Source organism: Carex rostrata, chromosome 4, assembly GCF_964058835.1.
Source record: "Carex rostrata chromosome 4, lpCarRost1.2, whole genome shotgun sequence".
Taxonomy (NCBI): Eukaryota; Viridiplantae; Streptophyta; class Magnoliopsida; order Poales; family Cyperaceae; genus Carex; species Carex rostrata.
Window position 1 is genome coordinate 6,543,591 of NC_135921.1, and position 20,016 is coordinate 6,563,606.

Consider the following 20,016-nt stretch of genomic DNA (forward strand, 5'->3'; position numbering starts at 1 on the left):
TCGAACCTAGAAAATGAATAATAAAATAGTGAAAATACAAATAGAACTTTTCTTCTATAAAGCAAAATCTTGAACAAAATGCTTTGGCGAGCGAAGTCCATGTCATCAAAGTAGGCCAATAAACTTGTGCGCTACTTTAAGCCACAAAAAGGTTATACAGTGTGTGAACACCACAATTCCAACTGAATTCGTATCCTCTGAGATATCTCAAACTTTGCGTGACTTTATGGAAAATCCCAACTGTTTAAATACGTTCTGCACGAATCTCAAAGCACACATAATACTGCCCCCTATATAACCCCCGAATAGGCACCGGACACGTCGGTCACGCAAAAGTTGAGATATCTCAGAGAGGATACGCACTCAATTCCAACTTCAGCTGCTCCAGATTTCTTGTGGTACGACGAAATGTGTAGCGGGTCATGTCCCCAATGATCAACTTCCACTTATTTTTTGAGAAGTTAGTATTAACCAATCAACTATCTAATATTTACAAAATATCTCTATCTGGATTTCAAATCCGCTCTTCTATACATAGTTTATTTGTTTTTTAACTTCTATCAACAACTTAATTTCAAGAGTAGAACTAGGGTGTTCTTAAGTTCACCGAGTTTTTTGGTGAACTTAAGTCTAAAACCCGTCAAATCAGCTTCAAATGACGAATCTAAACCGTTGAACCCCGCCTACCTTACAAGTGATGTGTCTACATGTGAAAATTTTAAACAATCGAATTAATTTAGTATAAAATCAATCGGTCAAAATTAAAAGGTTAATAAATTAATTTTAATGCATTTATTTTATGAACGTTTTTTGACCGCTTGACTTTATACTAAATTAATTCGAATGTTTAAAATTTTCACATGCAGACACACCATGTACATATCATTAATATTGCGACTTTAATTTTCTTGACCAACCAAGCCAGCTTTATATGTGATATATGTTTAAATGTTGTATTACTTTTGTAAATGAGAAAAAAGGTATAATTTAATATTTTTATAGTAAATAACTTGAAAAGGTATAAAAAAAAATAACTCCAGTACTTGAGTATATAAATTATATTAAAAGGTTATCACATATTTGTGTCAAAATTAATTTATTTGAGATTTCAAAGTTTAGTATCAGTTATATATGAGATGCAAATATGTGATGTTTTGGCTTCTAAGCACTCAGAACTTTCCAAACTAGAGTTTGAACTTATAGTTTTATGATTTACTAACATTTTATCACACAAATAAAATATGTTACTTACACCGTTACACGCATAGACAGCTAATTTTTTTTTTTTTTTTTTGGAAAACAACCAAATAGGCTACTGTCAACTTTTATTTTTTGAATAGCACAACCGGCCTGTCAATTTATTTGGGAATATCATTGTAAAGTAAGTCTTAATCTTAAACTTGATATTATTGATTATTTGGTTTTGAGTATAAAATGAGTATGTCTATAATTTTCAACCTCTATATGAATTTTACTACTACATTTTTTAATATTAATTTCAAATAGAGAATATATACTTATTTAAAATTATTTCTTATTATTATTATTTAGAAAAAAAATAATTATATGAAATTTGTTCTTCATGAAATAAAAAAAATTCAACTAAATAAATTAAACCATACAAAATAAAATATGAAAAAAATGAAATAAAACCTTTGATTATTTTCGTAGATGTTATACAAATTTTTGTATTTCTAAATTACATTATTATTAATTTTAAATAATCACACTATAAACATTCAAGGGCTGTCCGATATATCCTTTTCCAAATTTAACTATTATGAATGAAATTAACATTTTGGAGGTTAATTATCTCGGATTAAAAACATTAGGAAGATAATTGTCAACAATAAAAGTTCGGGACAGATTTTGTCACAAGTAAAATTCTCAGAAAATCTTGTGGCATTACTTCGTCGTATTAATCAAACTTAACAATGATTCTGATTTGGCCGTTCAAGAGTCGAAAAGCCGCAAGACCAGGTTGCACGTGGCTTAAAGATCTTCTGTGGCATGAGAATGCAGCAACTCATCCAGTCAGATTTTCTTGTGTACTGAATTTACTTAGTACCGTGTTGTATCAATGTTGTGTCGTATTTAATCGTGTCGGTTTAGTCAATGCTAGCACCTAGTGAGTGCCGGTATGATATATTGTTTGGCTTAATTCGGAATAAAGAACATCATTATTGTTGTATTTGAGTCATGCCGTGTTGTATCAATTATTCAAGTCATATAATATCTTATCTATGTGGTGATGTGGCGGCGGCGACTTATCAAGTATCTAAAATTCTTACTGATTTAATTTTTTACATGTATTATCACTCCAATAATACTAACAAATATAAAGGGCTTGAAGGTAAATTTTAAAAAGCAAAATCACAACGAACTGGGTTTCATATTTTATTTGAACGTTTAGATTTATGCGTTTGCGCAGTGAAAAAATAAAAAAAACGGATCCTTTCAATTTAGAAAGATCATACTCATACCGAAAAAATAATGCCCAATTCAAATTTATATTATATTGTGTTATACATTTTTTTTATTAAAAAATATTATATAGCATCCCTATACTTAAATTAAATTATGACTATGCCCGTGTTCACCCACCACCACCAGGGGCCAGGGGAAATATTTGATTTGGTTCAACGCTTGACATTTTTGACTGATATTTGAAAATGGCTTGTGATTTTGGAAGATATCTCCAACTGGGAGGTAGGTATTAAAAAATTAATATCATGCAATAAATTATTTATTAACTCAACATAAAAGAACGGGTTTTACTATTTTCCTTCCTTTTAAGTCAAAAGGTACCAATATACTACAAGGACTTTTGCTCTCCATATATCACACGTTAACAACTGGTTTTAATTTAAAAGGAGGTCATGGACCAGGTTTTAGAGAGCGTTGAGGAAAAAAAAAAAAAAACAGGTCTTAGAATTTTTATTTTTATCCTTTAAATTTTTATTTTACGAAGAAGACAAATATTATTATTAGTCTTCTTCGTAAATTAAAATTACATAAATTTTATTCATCTAACTTCTCGATTATATCAATTTTCTGAACAAATAAGTTTAATTTGTCCCATTTATAAACGGAAAGTGTTTCTTTCCACCGTGATATATACATCCAACGACTGTTATCTGTGAATAGCAATTTTGTTATTTAGAATTACATTTTTTTCAATATTTAAGAAAATATTAAAATAGCGAAAGAAAGAGAAGTAAAAAGAGAACATTTTCATTTCAGTATTATTCTATTTTTCATTGCTAAATACACTAATCACTATCCAATAGCATTATTTTATTACTCTTTTACCTACCATTTTTGTTGGAAAACTGATAGATTAAACCTATCATATACTAAATAAATAAATAAAAAATAGAGATTAAAATGGAACAATAAAGCAGACTCAAATTTAATTCCAACAATAGCTCAATGTAATATTGTAACTTGATACCTTTGTGTATACATTTTGCAACTATCATGTATCTTCTTCAAAAAAATGTATCTCTTTCTTGATGGTCATTTATTATATATTTCTTGTTCTTATATTTGTACCTATAAAAATATAAATTACTTATAAATTACTTAATTTTATATATATATATATCATGTACCTATAAAAATATAAAAACGAAGGCATTTGAACCGTCCTCTTGTTTATAAATTACTTCATTTCATACCTATAAAAATATATATCCATGTATATTCCCTTGTTGTTTTCAATTTGAAAATTTTGTTTTGATATATGATAGCATTTTTTAGAGAAGATAACATATTTTTTTAAATAAAAAACTTTCGCGTTTCATTCATCAAATAGCCAGAAGAAAGTTGTTAGGTATGTCTTCCATTTTATTTTAGTTTAATTTTAGAGAACATTCCCATTTGCATCCTTAATTACAAGTGCTGATACTTATTATTAAAATAATATTTATGTTTTTTTTTGTAAAAATTGTTGTATCTTACGTCATTAGAAATATGAACCTCGAATATTTATTCCACAATATTTTAGTTGAAATTTTCTTATGATTTTTCTAAAAAAGGAAAATTCTGAACACTTCATTTTCAGGTCCGAGTAGCGAGCACAAGAATAGTTAAATTTGTAAGGTTTTACTAGGGGTGTAAACGGATCGGATTATTCGATTTCTTCCGGATCTGAATCCGGAAAATTATTTAAATTATCTGATTCGTACTCGTATCCGAGACTATTCGTATCTGTATCCGAAAAATTATAACGGATAAGGATATAGTAAGACTTTTAATTGTCCGTAACTATCTGTATTCGACCAATTACACTCCTACCACAACAACTGTACTCTATGTTCTTAAATTGATTTATTAAATTGCCTTTGCATACCAATAATTTACTAAACTAATATACATTTACATCCTGATGAACAATATAATACTATAATATAATCAGTGACTAATGTTTTCATAATATGATATATATTTTGTAACCAACAAACTTATTGTAAAAAATATTAAATCTTTTTTATGAATGAAAAAAATATATATTATGATGTTATTCCTTACTAGAATATACATTAGTAATTTATTTTTAATTATCTGAATTATATTCATATCCGTATTCGAATTCGTCTGATATCCGATCCGTATTTGTATCCATTTAATATCTGATCCGTATCCATATCTGAGACTATCCGTATTCATATACGTATCCGAAAAATTATAATAGATAAGGATACAGTTTGACCACTATTCGATCGGATTTTTACACTCTTAGGTTTTATCCATCTCCCATTCTATTTTATTTTTTCTTATTAATACTTTATACTTCTGAATTATAACCTTTATTGAACACTCATAAAGCTAATTAATGTTGTTTATAACAAACTCAAAAACATTAGAAATAGTTAGATAACAAAAAAAAAAAAAATACTATGTTCAGTTAGGTGATCACTTATCGGGATAATGATATTGACAGAGCTTCATACAACACATAATTAATAGAGATAAAATGAAAAAAAAAAATATATATATATATATATATATATATAGAGGTTGGCTAAGATCAAAGTGGTAGTTCCTGAGCTTTGGTGCTACCAATTCGTTTTTCAATTTTCAAAGTTCAAAACGTCGATCCGAACCGTTCAAGTTGTTCTCCATATTAAATTGTGCTTGGAGACCAAATTTTACATTTTTCTGAATTTTTTTACTATTTATTAAGCCACTTTGAAAACAGCTGATCCAACGGTGGCTTCTGATTTTACTGTTTTGTTAAGCCACCGTTGGATCAGCGATTTTCAAAGTGGCTTAATAAATAGTAAAAAAATTCATAAAAATGTAAAATTTGGTCTCCAAGCACAATTTAATATGGAGAACAACTTGAACGGTTCGGATCGATATTTTGAACTTTGAAAATTGAAAAACGAATTGATAGCACCAAAACTCAGGAACTACCACTTTGATCTTAGCCAACCTCTATATATATATATATACATATAGCTGATGCGCTGCATGAAGTCAAATCAGCTCTGTCAATATGTTCACCCACTTACCGGGGAATTCACATCCTCTCCAATACCTGATAAGGGAATCTTTTACAATTACTAGATCTGAACCGTACTTTTTAACTTGGCACGAATCTCAAAGCCCAAAAATGGGGCCCCCTACAGTGACCCGAATCCCAAGCCGGTTGAGATTTAATCTCAAACCGTAAAGTAAGTGATCCTCTGCAATAATTGTGCAATACCTGAGAGGATACGGGTTCCTTACCGGGGCTCTACAATCGTAAGCGTAGTATCATAGACCGTGCAACCAGATGATGATTCTATATCACTAGTACCCCTGTCACTAAAATAAGCAGGCTGCTTTGGTTGCGATACAACTGCATCCCGGCTGCTTAGCATCAACATAGCTGCTGACATGTGGGGCCTATCATCTGGTTTATCTTGTACACACAGGAGACCTACTTGAATGCATCTCATGATCTCTTCCCTGTGGTGGTTTGAGTTTTCCAAAATGGAAGTGTCCAGTAGTTCCAAGGCTTTTCCATCCTTCCATAGTGTCCAAGCCTGAATTAATGCATCATTATATATTTTCAAACTTGCTATTTGAAAGTACAAATAAAGGAAGAGCATGAAGATAATAAGGGTAAAGATATTGACAGAGCAAGTTTGGCGTCATGCGGAGCATAAATCGTATGCTGTGCTGTTTTGAATCCATTGTTTGTGCACTGTGTAAAGTCAAAACTGCAATGTCGCTATCTTTACAGGAAAATAATGATAATGCATTAATACATACATAATTAAGGAGGTTCAATGAAGGCTCTACATCGAAAATTCTTCGATTCTTCTTTCCACTTATAATCTCGAGGACTAAAACACCAAAACTGAAAACATCCGACTTTACTGAGAAAATGCCATGCATCGCATACTCCGGAGCCATATAACCACTGCAAAATATATAATTATTCCTTATTAATAACAACCTTCACTAAAAGCACTAAAATTCATAGTAAAGAAAAAGGTAATTACACTTACTATGTACCAACTACTCTATTGGTATGCGATTTCATTTCATCTGTGCTGAATATTCTGGCAAGGCCAAAATCAGAGATTTTTGGGTTCATGTTTACGTCGAGCAGTACATTACTGGCTTTCAAATCTCTATGAATAATTCGCAATCTAGAATCTTGGTGGAGATAAAGAACTCCCCTTGCAATCCCTTTTATTATCTCAAACCGCTTCTGCCAATCTAATCGACAAGATTTTGCTTTATCTGTTCCAATCAGAAGGATAAACAATAAATTTATCATTCATAAAAAGCAACAGAAATTTTGCTATAAAATTTTTACTAATTATAAACTCAATTTTGTAAGTGTCCGTGTCTATAAAATGAATTACAGAAAAAGAAATAATTACCAAAGATAAAAGTATCCAAGCTTTTATTCTCCATGTATTCATAAATGAGCATCATTTCTTGTCCTTCAATACAGCACCCCAACAAACGCACCAAATTGTTGTGTTGAAGTTTTGCAATTAAAATAACTTCATTTTTGAATTCATCAAGGCCTTGTGTTGATAAGTTCCCAAGTCTTTTTACGGCTATTTGCTCTCCTCCTTCCAATTCCCCCTATTATTTCAAAATATAACAATTCAGAGATGATATGTTTGTACACCCTTATGCAATTTATGCAAACATTCATAATTTCCTTGTTAAAAGTATTCTTACTCTAGGGGTTTAGTTTTCAAGGAAAGATCCAAACTATAATTGAAAGAAAAAATAAATAAACTTTAATGATAAAACTACAGAGTACCTTGAAAACTGTGCCAAAGCCACCTTCACCAATCTTTTGTGATGGAGAGAAGTTATATGTAGCAGCAGATATGATACTTGCATCGAACATTGGGAGACTCGAAATATTTTTTTTGCTTCTAGATCCCTCATTTATAACTTCACCTCGATCCAGTACCAATGACCGTGTCGATTCCATTGAGGTTTGTCTTTGTCCTGGCCAATCAGAATATTCAGGGAAAATTATGAAACAGGTTAGCATAGGTGGTCCTTATCTTATCTGTTTATTTCATTGATTTATAGTCATATTTATTTTGGTTTTTAATATGACTTAAGTTAGATCAGAGATCATACAGAGGAAACCTGTATGGAAGGCTACCTGGACTGGTATTGTGCTTAAAAGTTCTGTCAGTACTGGTACATTTTGGTAACAATTCTGACTGGTATACGAAATCTGAGATAAGATCTGTGACGAACTAGACTAGCTGATTTATCTATGTAGTAGGCAGCAAGTACTAACACTATGCCTAATTGTTTAATTGGACTGACTGGCACACTTAATATGAGACAGAAATTTTGGAGCTATGTACCAGTAACTGTAACTGTATCACTTTGGTCCACTATTGAAATTTCCAATTATTTGATAAACTTACTGGATTTTTTCCTTAGAATTCTTTGAATTATAACGTATCCAAAAGAGGCCAAAATTAGAAAACCCAAAATGACACATATCACAACTATGGCTACATTCTTCTCTTTCTTCTTCCCAGTTGTGTTGCTTGCATCTATTTCAAGAGAAGAAAAAGAATATTAAATAAAAAATGGTTGCAGCTATTTCAACAATTTTTCTCAAGACCCCATTTCTAATAAATAAAGCTCAATAAAAGAAATCAAGAAAAGTAAAACATTTGATACCAGGTATTTCCGAACCCGAAACACGGTAATACAAAGTCTGGCCACCACCACTAAATTGTCTCATATCAACCAAATCACCCATCCACATCATACAGCCACTTCCCCCATTTAATACATCCGAATTTGAATAGCTGGTACACGAGCAATTCATTAAACACCTTTCCTTGCACTCCTCCAATCCAATTGAACTATCAACAGTCACATTTGTTGTTTCCGGCAATTTCACATTGCTAATGCTTATAAATCCATCACTTGTGCAGTTCAACCCGATCCGTCTACTGCACCCAGCTGATGTGTCATGTAGCTGCCATAGTGTCTCGGATTCTGGTTCAAATCCAGTCAGGCATGCACAATCTGGGACATTTGACAAATTTACATTACACACACCATATGGCCCACATTGAGCGTAATTGTCACATAGATCCCGAGGAACTGACCAATAGAGGGTCCATCCTGACCCATCTGACACATACCGTTGGAGATAAGACTGATTTAGAACAAGCCGCCACATTACTGAGGTATCATTAACATAAAATGTGTAATATGTTTCATTTGGGTCTGAAACAAACATAAAAGTTAACATACTATTTGTTTCCATTTCAGGTTCGCCGCTGAATTGACGGCCATTCCATGGTCCAGTCCGGTAGACTCGTTTCGATCCATCCCAAATGAAGTACTCCGGAAAACCAGCTGAATGCAGTTTCATTGTATAATTACCAGAAGCAGGATTATCTGAGGTAACCCAACTAGTTAGATAATGGGGTTGACCCTTTACCGTGCCAATTTTCAAGCCCGCTAACAGTGTATCAGTCGGGTAGTCAAAACTTTGCCATGCTATATTTCCTGTGTTATTCTCCATTAACACCAAATTACCAGTATCCAGTAAATGTGCAACAGGGCTAACCATGTTGAATGAACTGGTAGACCAAAAGACCTTGGCAGAGCTGGTTTGGAGCTGTAAATTTGACCCATTAGTGCTGATAGATAAAACACCAGTTGAATCAGGAATTGGATTATCTCTATTTGCAACCCACACAATTGTTTGTTGTGTGATTTGTGTGTACCAGATACCTAAGTACTGATAATTCAATTTACCAGAGGTGAAGAAACCAAGAGTGAACACCCCACCAGATGATACTAAGGTATCTCCATATGTCAGAGGAGCATCTAGGGTTATAGAGTCTCTACATGTACAGCAAGAGAAGAGAAAGAAGCAGGTTAGATAAACAGGTAGCAGACCAAAAGATGGCTGTTTCTTCATGACTGCATAAAGGTTGTACACTTGGAAAACATTAGAAATATATAGTTTTGGGGGGATTAAATAAGATAAAACAAAATTAGTTGTCTGGAACATGGAACCAAATTAAAATTAAGTTAGGGAGCCCATAGAAAAATGTCATATCTTGTATTATATATAGTGAGAATTGTTTGAACTTTGAAGTTCAATTTAGGCAACTTTGTCAGCCAACTTTTGACTTTGTACCAAGTTCATGCTTCTAGAAGATATATATATAATTACTCCCTCGTATCTATCATGTTTTGATTTCACATTTGTTGTCTACTCTTATTTTGGACCCTTTTTAAGTGCTCCACTATATGGGGGTCCCTCAGTAGTAGATTAATTTGGACTCCTATTTCGTTGCTCATAGACTGGAAAATAAAAGCTCACATAGTAGATTTGAGATTTTCTATGTTGGGTGTGATGTTGTCACAGGTGTAGCAAGTCACTCTGCAGCACTCCAAAGTCCAAACAATTGCAAACCATTCCAAAAATTGACCGATCTGTGAAATTTTGAAAAAATTTTATGTGAAAATTACGGAAGGAAGAATAGCTTGTCAGTTTCAATTCATTTGGAATCTCAAAATACCCCCCACTGTTAGGGTATTTGCATTTCTTTGTATTCATGATAGATTACTAACTCATGAAAAAATGATTACAAGGGGTTTTCAATGTGCACATAGATGTGAAGTATGTCAGGTTCACCCTCTAGAGACTGCATTGCACCTTTTCTTCCAATGTCGCTCAGCAACGGTGTTTTGGCATTTACTCTCGGTCAAGGCAGGCTTCAAAATAGTGCATCATGGAGATACAATGCATACCACTCTCACTAATTCCCAAAGATTGTGTAGAGGCCGGGTAGAAGCAAAAGCATGGGGCTATTTTTTCTTTGGTGGTTGTTGGCACATATGGAAAAATCGGAACAGAATCATTTTTGATGGAAAAGGGGCTCTTCCAAGTGTGGTTGCGGATCAAGCTATGCATGAATTGAAGCTATGGATGAAACATTGTTAATTATAAATTAGGGGATGTATACTACAATATTTACCGGTTGTTGCTGTTAAGTTGATTCCTCTTATTGTAATAGGAATATACTGTTGTAATTATCTGATAGCTTCTATCAGAATTTCAAAAAAAAAGAAAATTTTCTAAAGTTACATTTCAATCCTAGTTTTCTAAACCGATTAAAAAGCTTGCTTAAATATTTTATTAATCATATTTAGAATTGGTGATTCTTACATGATATTAGTGTCGTAATTATTGGTTTCATATCGGTTTTTGAAAGAATTTCTCCACCTATAAGTAACAAAAATTAGTTTTCTTCAATAATTTTAGAAAAAAACTTGTGTATTCTTGATTAATTTATGCTTGCTTGCAATGTCCTACGCTCATACCGGTCGACCCCAGTGCATATTCCTTGTACCGGTACCGGTTCAGTTTTAAAAAAAATATATATTTACAAGTTTTAAAACCTGAGATTAAATACCCCTTGTCAGAAGGACTAAGATGCAAAATTTGGTTGATAGGGAAATGGGAATCCAAGTCGAATTTTGAAGAAAAGGAAGAGAAAAAGGGATTGGGCCTTGATTTGTTTATAGGCCCAGAATAGGAAGGAAAGTAATTAATAAATTTTGAAGAGAAAGAGAAAATTGGGTTTGTCTGTTATGAACCGAAATAATAATTTGTTAAAAGAAAGTAGAAATTATGGGCTGAATAATAAATAAGTTTTAAATGATAAAGAAAAGATGGATAATGAGATGTGTGGCCATTTTGAATCCTTCAATCCGAGATTAAAGAAAAGATTAAAATTGTGTGCCTATTAATCAAGTTTATGGAAGCTGGCATTCAAATTAAAATATGCAAATTCTATTAAACTGAGTTTGATTTTGCAAGACATTGAAGAATGATTAGATACATGCTAAAAATAAATTTAATTGAGAGCTTCTTTCGTAATTAATGCCGTCATCCATATAATCCGAGCAAAGTAAAAGAAACCAATAAGTTTTGTGAACTAAACTAGAAACTGTTTTCTCAAACAAAATAAAATAATTAAACAATAACACATACTTCTCCACAAATAAATTAAAAAGACAACTATTCTGTCCAAACAGCTGGCTCCTTAAGTGATATTAAGTTCTGCTCCTTACAAAACTAGATCTCTATGAAACAAACAAACAAAAAAGACAATATTGCAAAATAAAATAGGAAGAATTTCATGTATGCCCCTTAAAACCCTGGAAATTACGTGCTTTTCCTTCTAAAATTCATAATATTATATTCACCCTTTCAAATTTTAAAAACGTACAGCTTTACTCAATTTATAAAGTACTCATTTATAAATTGGAGGTTTCTAATAGCAGTTTGTATAAATGAAATATGGTACCGATCGAGTATTCTGAAAATAAATTAACCAAAAGAAAAGCACAATGAATATGGCCATACAAATAACAGGTCTGAAATTATCTTATATGCGGGAAACAACAACAACAGCAACAAACACAGTACACATGTCATGTCACACATAAACACAACTATATCCGTACTAGACAGGTAAGTATAACTATGAATGCAAAAATAGCTGCCATAATAATTGAAAGGACAATTAAGTAGGCTTGTAGTCAGTCAACTGAGTCAAAGTCGTCGACTAAGGAGTCCTGATCTTATCTGATATGATGCCGTTTCTTAGAAGACAGACAGATTGTGACTTTGCAATTGCATGTGCCTCATTTATTTATGCGGCTTGAGGATTGTCATTTGTCATACGGATTTAAAGTTCCATAAATTTCATTAATAGTGAAAAACTTTAACGCATCTTTTTTTTCTTTTCTTTTTTTTCATCTCAGTACAATAAAAATTAAATCTTGACATTGTATAAATACTAAATGGATAAATCTGATTTATCATATTATTCTGAACATTTTTAATGTGAAAGTTATAAATTCGAAATTCAAGTAAATGATTCTCTATAAATGTTAAAATTTGAACAGAATCATAGCTATCTTGACATATCATTCATCTGTGTTGACTCGGTACTATTTAAACTAACAAACATATGCTTATTTGTCCAGGTGCAAGGGCGGAATTACAAAATCATAATAGTAGGTGCTAAAATTTAAAATGTTGCATGTTATTGGTGGAAATTAAACTCAAGTTCTACATAATTATAAAATGGACGTGTTATTTTATGAGGAGGACTAAACTATATAAAAAGTTCTAAAATAATAAAATAAAATAAAATTTTAATATATATAACTAAAATTTTAAAATTACAGATTGATTTAGCATCGATACGGGATACGGGTGTAGATTCACCTCAGTCCAGCTGTGAATCTAACAAAGTTCCTTTTTTTGCGCGTCAACTGAAAAATAATAAAAAACTACAAATGATACAACATATTCCGATCTCTCTCGTTATTTTCAACAAAGTGGTTTTAGGCTTTAAGCCCTTTTAGTTCGGATGGGTCAATAAAGAAGTCAAATAAACATGACCATAATTAGATGTATAACAGCAACAATGACTTGACAACTTTGACAGCACTTTCTTAAAACAAGTTAAAAGAAAATTTAAAAACAGAAAAAAATAATTATTGACATGTTGTTTGTCTTGTTGTTTGGTCCTGTAGTAATTTTAATTTTATAAAATATTATTTGATATATTGTTAAATGTATATTTGATTATGAATTTCCTGTAATTTAATGAATAGTAGAGCCTCAACAAATTAATTCTATCAATTTTCATTTATATATATTATGTAAATAAGTGTATATTAGATTATAATCTTCATCAATTTTCATCATTTTTATGAATAAAGTATATATTTTTTATAACAGCTTACTTTGTTTTAGTATGCCATTTACATGTATTCTAAGTTAATCCGTCGTTATTAGATTCCAGCCCTATCTGTAATTGACAACAGGTTAATATTATTAAATTGTAAAAGAGATTTGCACGTTTAACTGATAGTGACTCGCTACAGATACGACAGTATTCTCCTCAACATAAAGATTCCCAAATCTTACTTACTCGCGCATTCAGTCCCCAACCGCCTCTACTCTCCTCCCAACTCCCAACTACAATCAATATTCAATGTTGACAATAGGGGTAAAGAAAATGACAGAGTAGTTTTTGCTACATGCAGTGCACGTATCAATGTGCAGCACTGTGTTTCGACTCTGTTTTCCGCTGCATGAAGTAATATTGCTCTGTCAATATCGTTATCTAGATAATAGTCCGCAGCGCAGTGCAAATGTGTGAATCCACAATCAAACAAAGGGAGGATTCGAGGAGATAAATTTCTTCTACAACTACGACAATTGCCGTCCAAGTAAAGCAAAATGAAAGAGACTAGTGAAGTTTAATTCATTTTACTGAGCAGAGACAGCAACAGAGACAGAAAGGGGGTGGTGTTTTGCACTTAGGCACCTTGCAATTTCCATAATTGTCTCCTATGTTGCACAGCCATTATTGTTGTTTGCATTTATTGATGCCTTAAAGGCTATGCTCCTATGTTACTTCCTCACATGATTAACTAACCATGATGTAAGAGAAGTATAGCTTTCTGTGAAGTAACATTTTTTTTTTGTCAAGAGCACACAAAAAATTACAAAATAGATGACAAAATAAACGGTAAAATAGAGGGTAAAATAGATACTTTTTGAATTTAAAATGAGTTTTAATAAAAAAAAGAAAATTAATTAATTGAGTAAACTTGTGAATTTCGAAAATTTATAAGAGTAAGTATGATATTATGAATTTTAGAGGGGACATACAAAAATTCAAGGTTTTTGAAGGGTATACATGAAAGTCTCCTTAAAGAAAAATTACAATTTAGATTTTAGAGGGTGGTATTTTTCACTTAGGCACCTTGCACCTTCAATAATTGTCTCCCGCGTAGAACAGACATTATAGCTGTTTGCATTTATTGAACTCTTAAAGGCTATGCTTCTATGTTACCTTCCCACATGATTAACAATGAATTAAGACCATTGTTTTCTTCGCACATACTAGATATGAGGCTCAAGATCGCGATGTATAGCTTTCTGTAAAGTAACATTTTTATAGTCCAGAGCACTAAGCATCCATAAAATCCCTAAAATTCCAAAATAGATGACAAAATAAGAGGAGATTGATTGATAAAAACAAAGAGGAGCTTCACTCGCAAAGTTCAAATTGGTAGCTTACAAATACTTTTGAAGCCATGAAAAAATGGTCACTTGCTCATCTACTTCCTTCTCTAATAACCTTATTCTCTCTCTCCTCTCTCTCTCTATCTAGAGACACCATAACCATAGACTCTCCTCTGGCATATCCAGATACCTTAGTTTCATCTCGCAGTGTATTCACACTCGGCTTTTTTACAACTACAAACTCGAGTCGTTGGTACTTGGGCATCTGGTACACTAAAATTGCACCACAGACGGTTGTGTGGGTTGGGAATCGAGATGATCCGATGCCTGATTCAACCGGTGTTCTATCCGTCAACACTAACACGTCGAATTTGCAACTCCAAACCCGCTCTGCCAAGGTCTTTTGGTCTGTAAGTGTAAATTCATCGAAAATAGTTAGTCCAATTGCACAAATATTAAATACAGGAAATTTTGTACTGGTGGAGAAAAATACAAGCAACGTAGCATGGCAAAGTTTTGATTACATGACTGATACATTGTTACCGGGTATGAGAACCGGGTGGATAGCGGGTCGATATAATTTAATGAAAAGTTGGACTAGCTCAAATGATCCTTCAACGAGCAACAGTTTTAAAACCACAATGGTTCTGACTGGGTGGCCTGAATACTTCATTTGGGATGGGTTGAAACGGGTCTACCGCACTGGGCCATGGAACGGGATCCAATTTAGCGGTGAACCCCAGATGAAAACAAATGGGCAGTTCACTTTTGAATATTTTTCAAACCAAAATGAAACATATTATACATTTCACATTAATGAGACCGCCTTCATGTCAAGACTTGTGCTGAACCAGTCTTTACTTCAACGATATGTGTCAGTCGGGTCGGGTTGGACGCTATATTGGTCACTTCCTCGGGATCAATGTGACATGTATGCACAATGTGGACCGAATGGCATGTGTAGTACGGATTCTACAAATTCACCGGACTGTACTTGCTTGACCGGGTTTGAACCCAAATCCATGAAAAACTGGAATCTACATGACACAACAGCCGGGTGCATTAGACGGGTCGGGTTGAATTGTACTGGTGATGGGTTCATAACCGCTAATGATGTGAAGTTGCCCGACTCGACAAATGTGACGGTATATAGTACAATTGGATTGACCGAATGCAGAAAAATGTGTTTAATGAATTGCTCATGTACTGCATACTCAAATTCAAACATGTCGAATGGGGGCAGTGGGTGTGCTATGTGGAGGGGTGATTTGGTTGATATGAGAAATTTTAATGGTGGCGGTTGGACTCTCTATTATCGGGTTGCAGGTTCTGAATTACCTGGTAAGCATCCCTCCTACCCACCTTTCTTTTTCTTTTTTTCTACAATTTTTTACCCTTTTAGCAGATATTGGGCAAAGTTGTGCCTTTTTTGTCAAAAGAAATAAAGAATATATCAAAAATTGTCTTGAAAATATCATATACTGAGAACCATACTGATATATAGTTATTAGACTTATCAGTATAGATTATCGAAATATGATGCTGCTATTATTTTCTCGGGGCAAAAATAAGGACCGAATAAAAGAAGTTTTATTTTTTCTGGTACAGCACTCACTGTGCTTTGCTTATTACTGATACAGCTACAAGCACTGCAACTCCAAAGAAGAATATTTTTGATACAACTCTAATTGTAGTATGTGTGATCATGGGTTTGCTAATGCTGGCATGTGCTGCGTACATTGTTCAGAAAATGGTGATAAAAAATCATGGTATGATTCTCCATTTTTGAATTTTCAGTAGTACGTTGAACTTGAATAAATAAATTAGATTAATTACTCACTGTTGCCCATATTATAGTTATCCTTGTATTAGTATTTTTCGAGTAGTACTCATGCAAGTGAGGCTACGGTACTATGCATAGTGATCCGTACTATGTATCAATATCTCCTTTTTTGAAGTCTAAACAGTTATCTAAACCGTTCAACGTGATCTCTATATGAAAATGTACTTGTAGATCAAATTTTACATATTTTTACAATTTTTCTACTAGTTTTTTAGATAGGTAGAAAATCACTACTTTCAAAGGGTCTAGAACTTTTAGATCAAGTGATTTTCTACCTATCTAAAAAAGAGTAATATAACTTAGAAAAATGCAAAATTTAGTCTGCAATTACATTTTCATATGAAGATCATACTGAAAAATACAAATTATGAAAATTTGGATCCATAGTACAGACCAATCCGCGCTATACATAGTACCATAGCCTCACTTGTTCTCGTATTACTATTTCTTTGTCATAACTAACTATAAGTTTTATATTATTTAGAGAATTCTTCACATTCACAAAGACTGAGACAGAGATCAGAAGAATTGGAACGGCCATTTGCAACAGCTGGTGCTAAAGTTCTCGAAGAAAGCTCTAGTAGAGGAAAGGTTTCGAGTCTCCCAATATTTGATGCAAGTGTTATATTGGCGGCTACTAACAACTTTGCTCCTTCAAATAAACTCGGTGAAGGCGGCTTTGGTACAGTGTACAAAGTAATTTTGCAGTCCTATTGTTTCTTTCAACAAGTTATATCATTAGTAAATGGTTCATTTATGTACTTTTGACGCATACACAAGTGTATATCTAAATGTCATTGTGTATGGATCAAAATAAGATAAATGAACCATTTGCCCTTAGAAACCCGACCAATTAGAAGACTAACATTTTTCTTAAAAAGGCTACATATTTTTTAACTTTTTAATAAAGGGTAAAATAGGTACTTTATTAATTTTAATAGAAAAGGAAATAAAATGAGTATATGGTAAATATGATATTATGAATATTAAAAGGGAGGAATAGGTAATTTTGTGGTTTTTGAGGGGTATACGTGAACTTTTTTCCTATAAAGTAAATCATAAATTTAGCATTACGCTACTGCAAATGCTGTTTAAAATTTTGGTAAGATGCTACCAGTACCATTACTTACCGTCATGGTTTGTACCTCTACTCCCAATCATGAAGAATGTAACAAACTGGATTAGCATTGCCAAATCACATTTTTGTCTTTGTACAAACCATCTATTTATTTAATAGAGCGCTTAAATATGTCCTTAAATGGTTATATTCTATAAAACAGGGGGAACTGGAAAGAGGGGAGAGAATAGCGGTTAAAAGGCTAGCAAATTTCTCGACACAAGGGCTTGATGAATTAAAAAATGAAGTCCTCTTGATTGCCGAGCTTCAACACATTAATTTGGTTTGTTTGTTGGGGTGCTGCATTGAAGGAGAAGAGCTGATGCTAATTTATGAATACATGGAAAATAGAAGCTTGGATACTATTCTCTTTGGTAAGTTCTTTACCAGTAGAAATTGCACAAAGTTGATTTACAGATGGCACTATCAGAAACATTGTAAATTCTAATAACATAGTAGTGAAGATAAACATACTTGATAATGTCTTGACAGTTTCATTCTCAATTTTTTCTTATTTTTATTGATTAGGATTTGAATTTATTCCTTAATTCGATAATACAGATAAAGCAAATTCTTTTCAATTGGACTGGCAGAAGCGGTTTGAAATAATAAAGGGGATTGCCCGGGGGGTTCTTTATCTCCACCAAGACTCCAGATTGAAAATTATTCATAGAGATTTGAAAGCCAGCAATGTATTACTGGACAAAAATATGAATCCTAAAATCTCCGATTTTGGTCTTGCCAGAATATTTTGTGCAGACGATAAGAAATGGCAAACAAACAGGGTTGTTGGTACATAGTAAATGCAATGATAATTTCTTACTTGTTATATACATCTTATCTGTAGATAAATTAAAATAAATGTTCTTAATTTATAAAGCTTGAAAATTTTGGGGTTAATTTCAGAATTTTGTGTTATAAAATGGCTACAATGCAGTGGATATATGTCTCCGGAGTATGCAATGGATGGTATTTTTTCAGTGAAGTCCGACGTTTTCAGTTATGGTGTTTTAGTCCTCGAGATTGTTAGCGGAAAGAAAAGCCGTGGCATATTTGGTACCGAATCCACGTTAAACCTCCTCAGTTATGTAAGTTTTTTTTTTTTTCCAAATTTTTTTTCTTAAATTAGCATTTTATGATAATTTGAAAAAAAAGGTACCATGGAGAATAAAGAAGATTTTTGTAAAAAAACCGTTAGAGTTATATTAGAAAGATTAATAGAAACACAATAACGGTAACAAGGAGTAGTTTATAAATAGAGGAGAATTGAGTACGTCAGAATATAACAAATTCAATAAAGCAATTTTTCTTATTATCTTCAAATTCAATAAGTACCAATATTTTCAGGCTTGGAATTTATGGAAAGATGGCAAGGCCTTGGAGCTGTTAGATACCTCCATTTTTGTGAATTCAAACAATAACTCAGAGATCATGAGATGCATCCATGTAGGGCTTCTATGTGTGCAAGATAGGCCAGCTGATAGGCCCCACATGTCAGAAGTTATATTAATGCTAAACAGCCCCCATGCACTTTTACCGCCACCAAAACAGCCCGGTTATTTCATCAATAGCATTGTGGCTCACATGGAAGTTCCGGGTTACGTGGAATCATCGTCAAGTTGTACTGTACATGATACAACTATTACAATTGTAGAGCCGCGCTGATATATAACCTATAAATTTTGCTCTGTCTGTAAAGAAATAGTATTTCTCGAATCTAATTAGTTTCATCTTTGCACAAGGCAAATGCATTGTAGTAGAGATTAAATGATTGTATGACAAGAATTTTAAGTTTCTACTACAGTATTTTTTGTGTAAGTTATCAAACCAGCTTCCACCATCTTATCATTTCTGTACAGCTGAGATTGAAACGTAAAATGCATAATGTGTGAAAGCTGAGATTTGAACCCAAGTTTATAAGACCACAAAATAAAATTCTAACCATTAGTCTACAAGCACACATTTAGTAGTGGTTGAACTATATAAAAAAAAAATTATAGAAAATAAAATTCAATTAAATTTCAATATACATTTTTTTTTGAGGAAAAATTTCAATATACATAATTAAAAAAAAATAATCCACAAGGGTGACTAAGCACCCTTTGACTTGTATTAAGATCCGCCCCTAGCTGGCTCTCCTGCTAAGTGATATTATCAAGTGCCAGACAGGCAACCTGAATACATCGTGAAAACCATTATCAGTCATACCAGTATGGCACATACTAGAGCCTGGCCATACAGGTTGTTTATTTTGCTGGTACCAGCAAGTCAGGTCAGTTATTGGCATTTTAAATCCCAGCACATATTCAGCACATATTATAGCCTCAGTGATTTCAAGAACAACAGTGAGTTCAGTGTCTCAGCAATTTATAGCCTCTATAAATAATTGCTCAGTTTCATTCTAATTACTAGCAATTAAAGAAATTGATTACAGAAAGTTTAATAGCATCAATGATTTTAGTTCCAGTTATTAATCTG

The 20,016-nt window shown here is 32.7% G+C and overlaps 2 protein-coding genes across 3 annotated transcripts; one reads left to right on the top strand and one right to left on the bottom strand.

Annotated features, from left to right (window-relative positions):
* Positions 1 to 5,713: 5,713 nt before the first annotated feature.
* Positions 5,714 to 9,458, bottom strand: LOC144552897 (receptor-like serine/threonine-protein kinase SD1-7). Its single transcript, XM_078300925.1, has 7 exons — positions 8,173 to 9,458; positions 7,911 to 8,042; positions 7,280 to 7,473; positions 6,885 to 7,095; positions 6,504 to 6,741; positions 6,265 to 6,415; positions 5,714 to 6,035 (listed from the first exon to the last, which is right to left on the bottom strand). Exons 1-7 carry the CDS (start codon positions 9,431 to 9,433, stop codon positions 5,733 to 5,735), a joined length of 2,490 nt encoding a protein of 829 aa, XP_078157051.1. The 5' UTR covers positions 9,434 to 9,458; the 3' UTR covers positions 5,714 to 5,732.
* A 4,846-nt stretch (positions 9,459 to 14,304) lies between these two features.
* Positions 14,305 to 19,365, top strand: LOC144552896 (receptor-like serine/threonine-protein kinase SD1-8). 2 transcript variants are annotated; one of them, XM_078300923.1, is made up of 7 exons: positions 14,305 to 15,919; positions 16,219 to 16,347; positions 16,906 to 17,117; positions 17,702 to 17,912; positions 18,100 to 18,337; positions 18,476 to 18,626; positions 18,886 to 19,365. In XM_078300923.1, the coding sequence occupies exons 1-7, from the start codon at positions 14,650 to 14,652 to the stop codon at positions 19,201 to 19,203; spliced, it is 2,529 nt and encodes an 842-aa protein (XP_078157049.1). In that variant the 5' UTR covers positions 14,305 to 14,649; the 3' UTR covers positions 19,204 to 19,365. The 2 variants fall into 2 exon arrangements, with proteins under 2 accessions (XP_078157049.1, XP_078157050.1); XM_078300924.1 differs by lacking the exons at positions 14,305 to 15,919; positions 16,219 to 16,347; positions 16,906 to 17,117; positions 18,100 to 18,337 and having other exon boundaries at positions 17,775 to 17,912.
* Positions 19,366 to 20,016: the final 651 nt, after the last annotated feature.

Excerpts from the sequence above, each read along its gene's own strand:
- LOC144552897 (XM_078300925.1), bottom strand. The coding sequence starts at position 9,433 with ATGAAGAAACAGCCATCTTTTGGTCTGCTACCTGTTTATCTAACCTGC. Across the intron at positions 8,043-8,172 it reads TTCGGGTTCGGAAATACCTG|ATGCAAGCAACACAACTGGG; the intron begins GTATCAAATGTT and ends CTCTTGAAATAG. Across the intron at positions 7,474-7,910 it reads AATTCTAAGGAAAAAATCCA|GACAAAGACAAACCTCAATG; the intron begins GTAAGTTTATCA and ends CTGATTGGCCAG.
- LOC144552896 (XM_078300923.1), top strand. The coding sequence starts at position 14,650 with ATGAAAAAATGGTCACTTGCTCATCTACTTCCTTCTCTAATAACCTTA. Across the intron at positions 17,913-18,099 it reads CTTGGATACTATTCTCTTTG|ATAAAGCAAATTCTTTTCAA; the intron begins GTAAGTTCTTTA and ends TCGATAATACAG. Across the intron at positions 18,627-18,885 it reads CGTTAAACCTCCTCAGTTAT|GCTTGGAATTTATGGAAAGA; the intron begins GTAAGTTTTTTT and ends CAATATTTTCAG.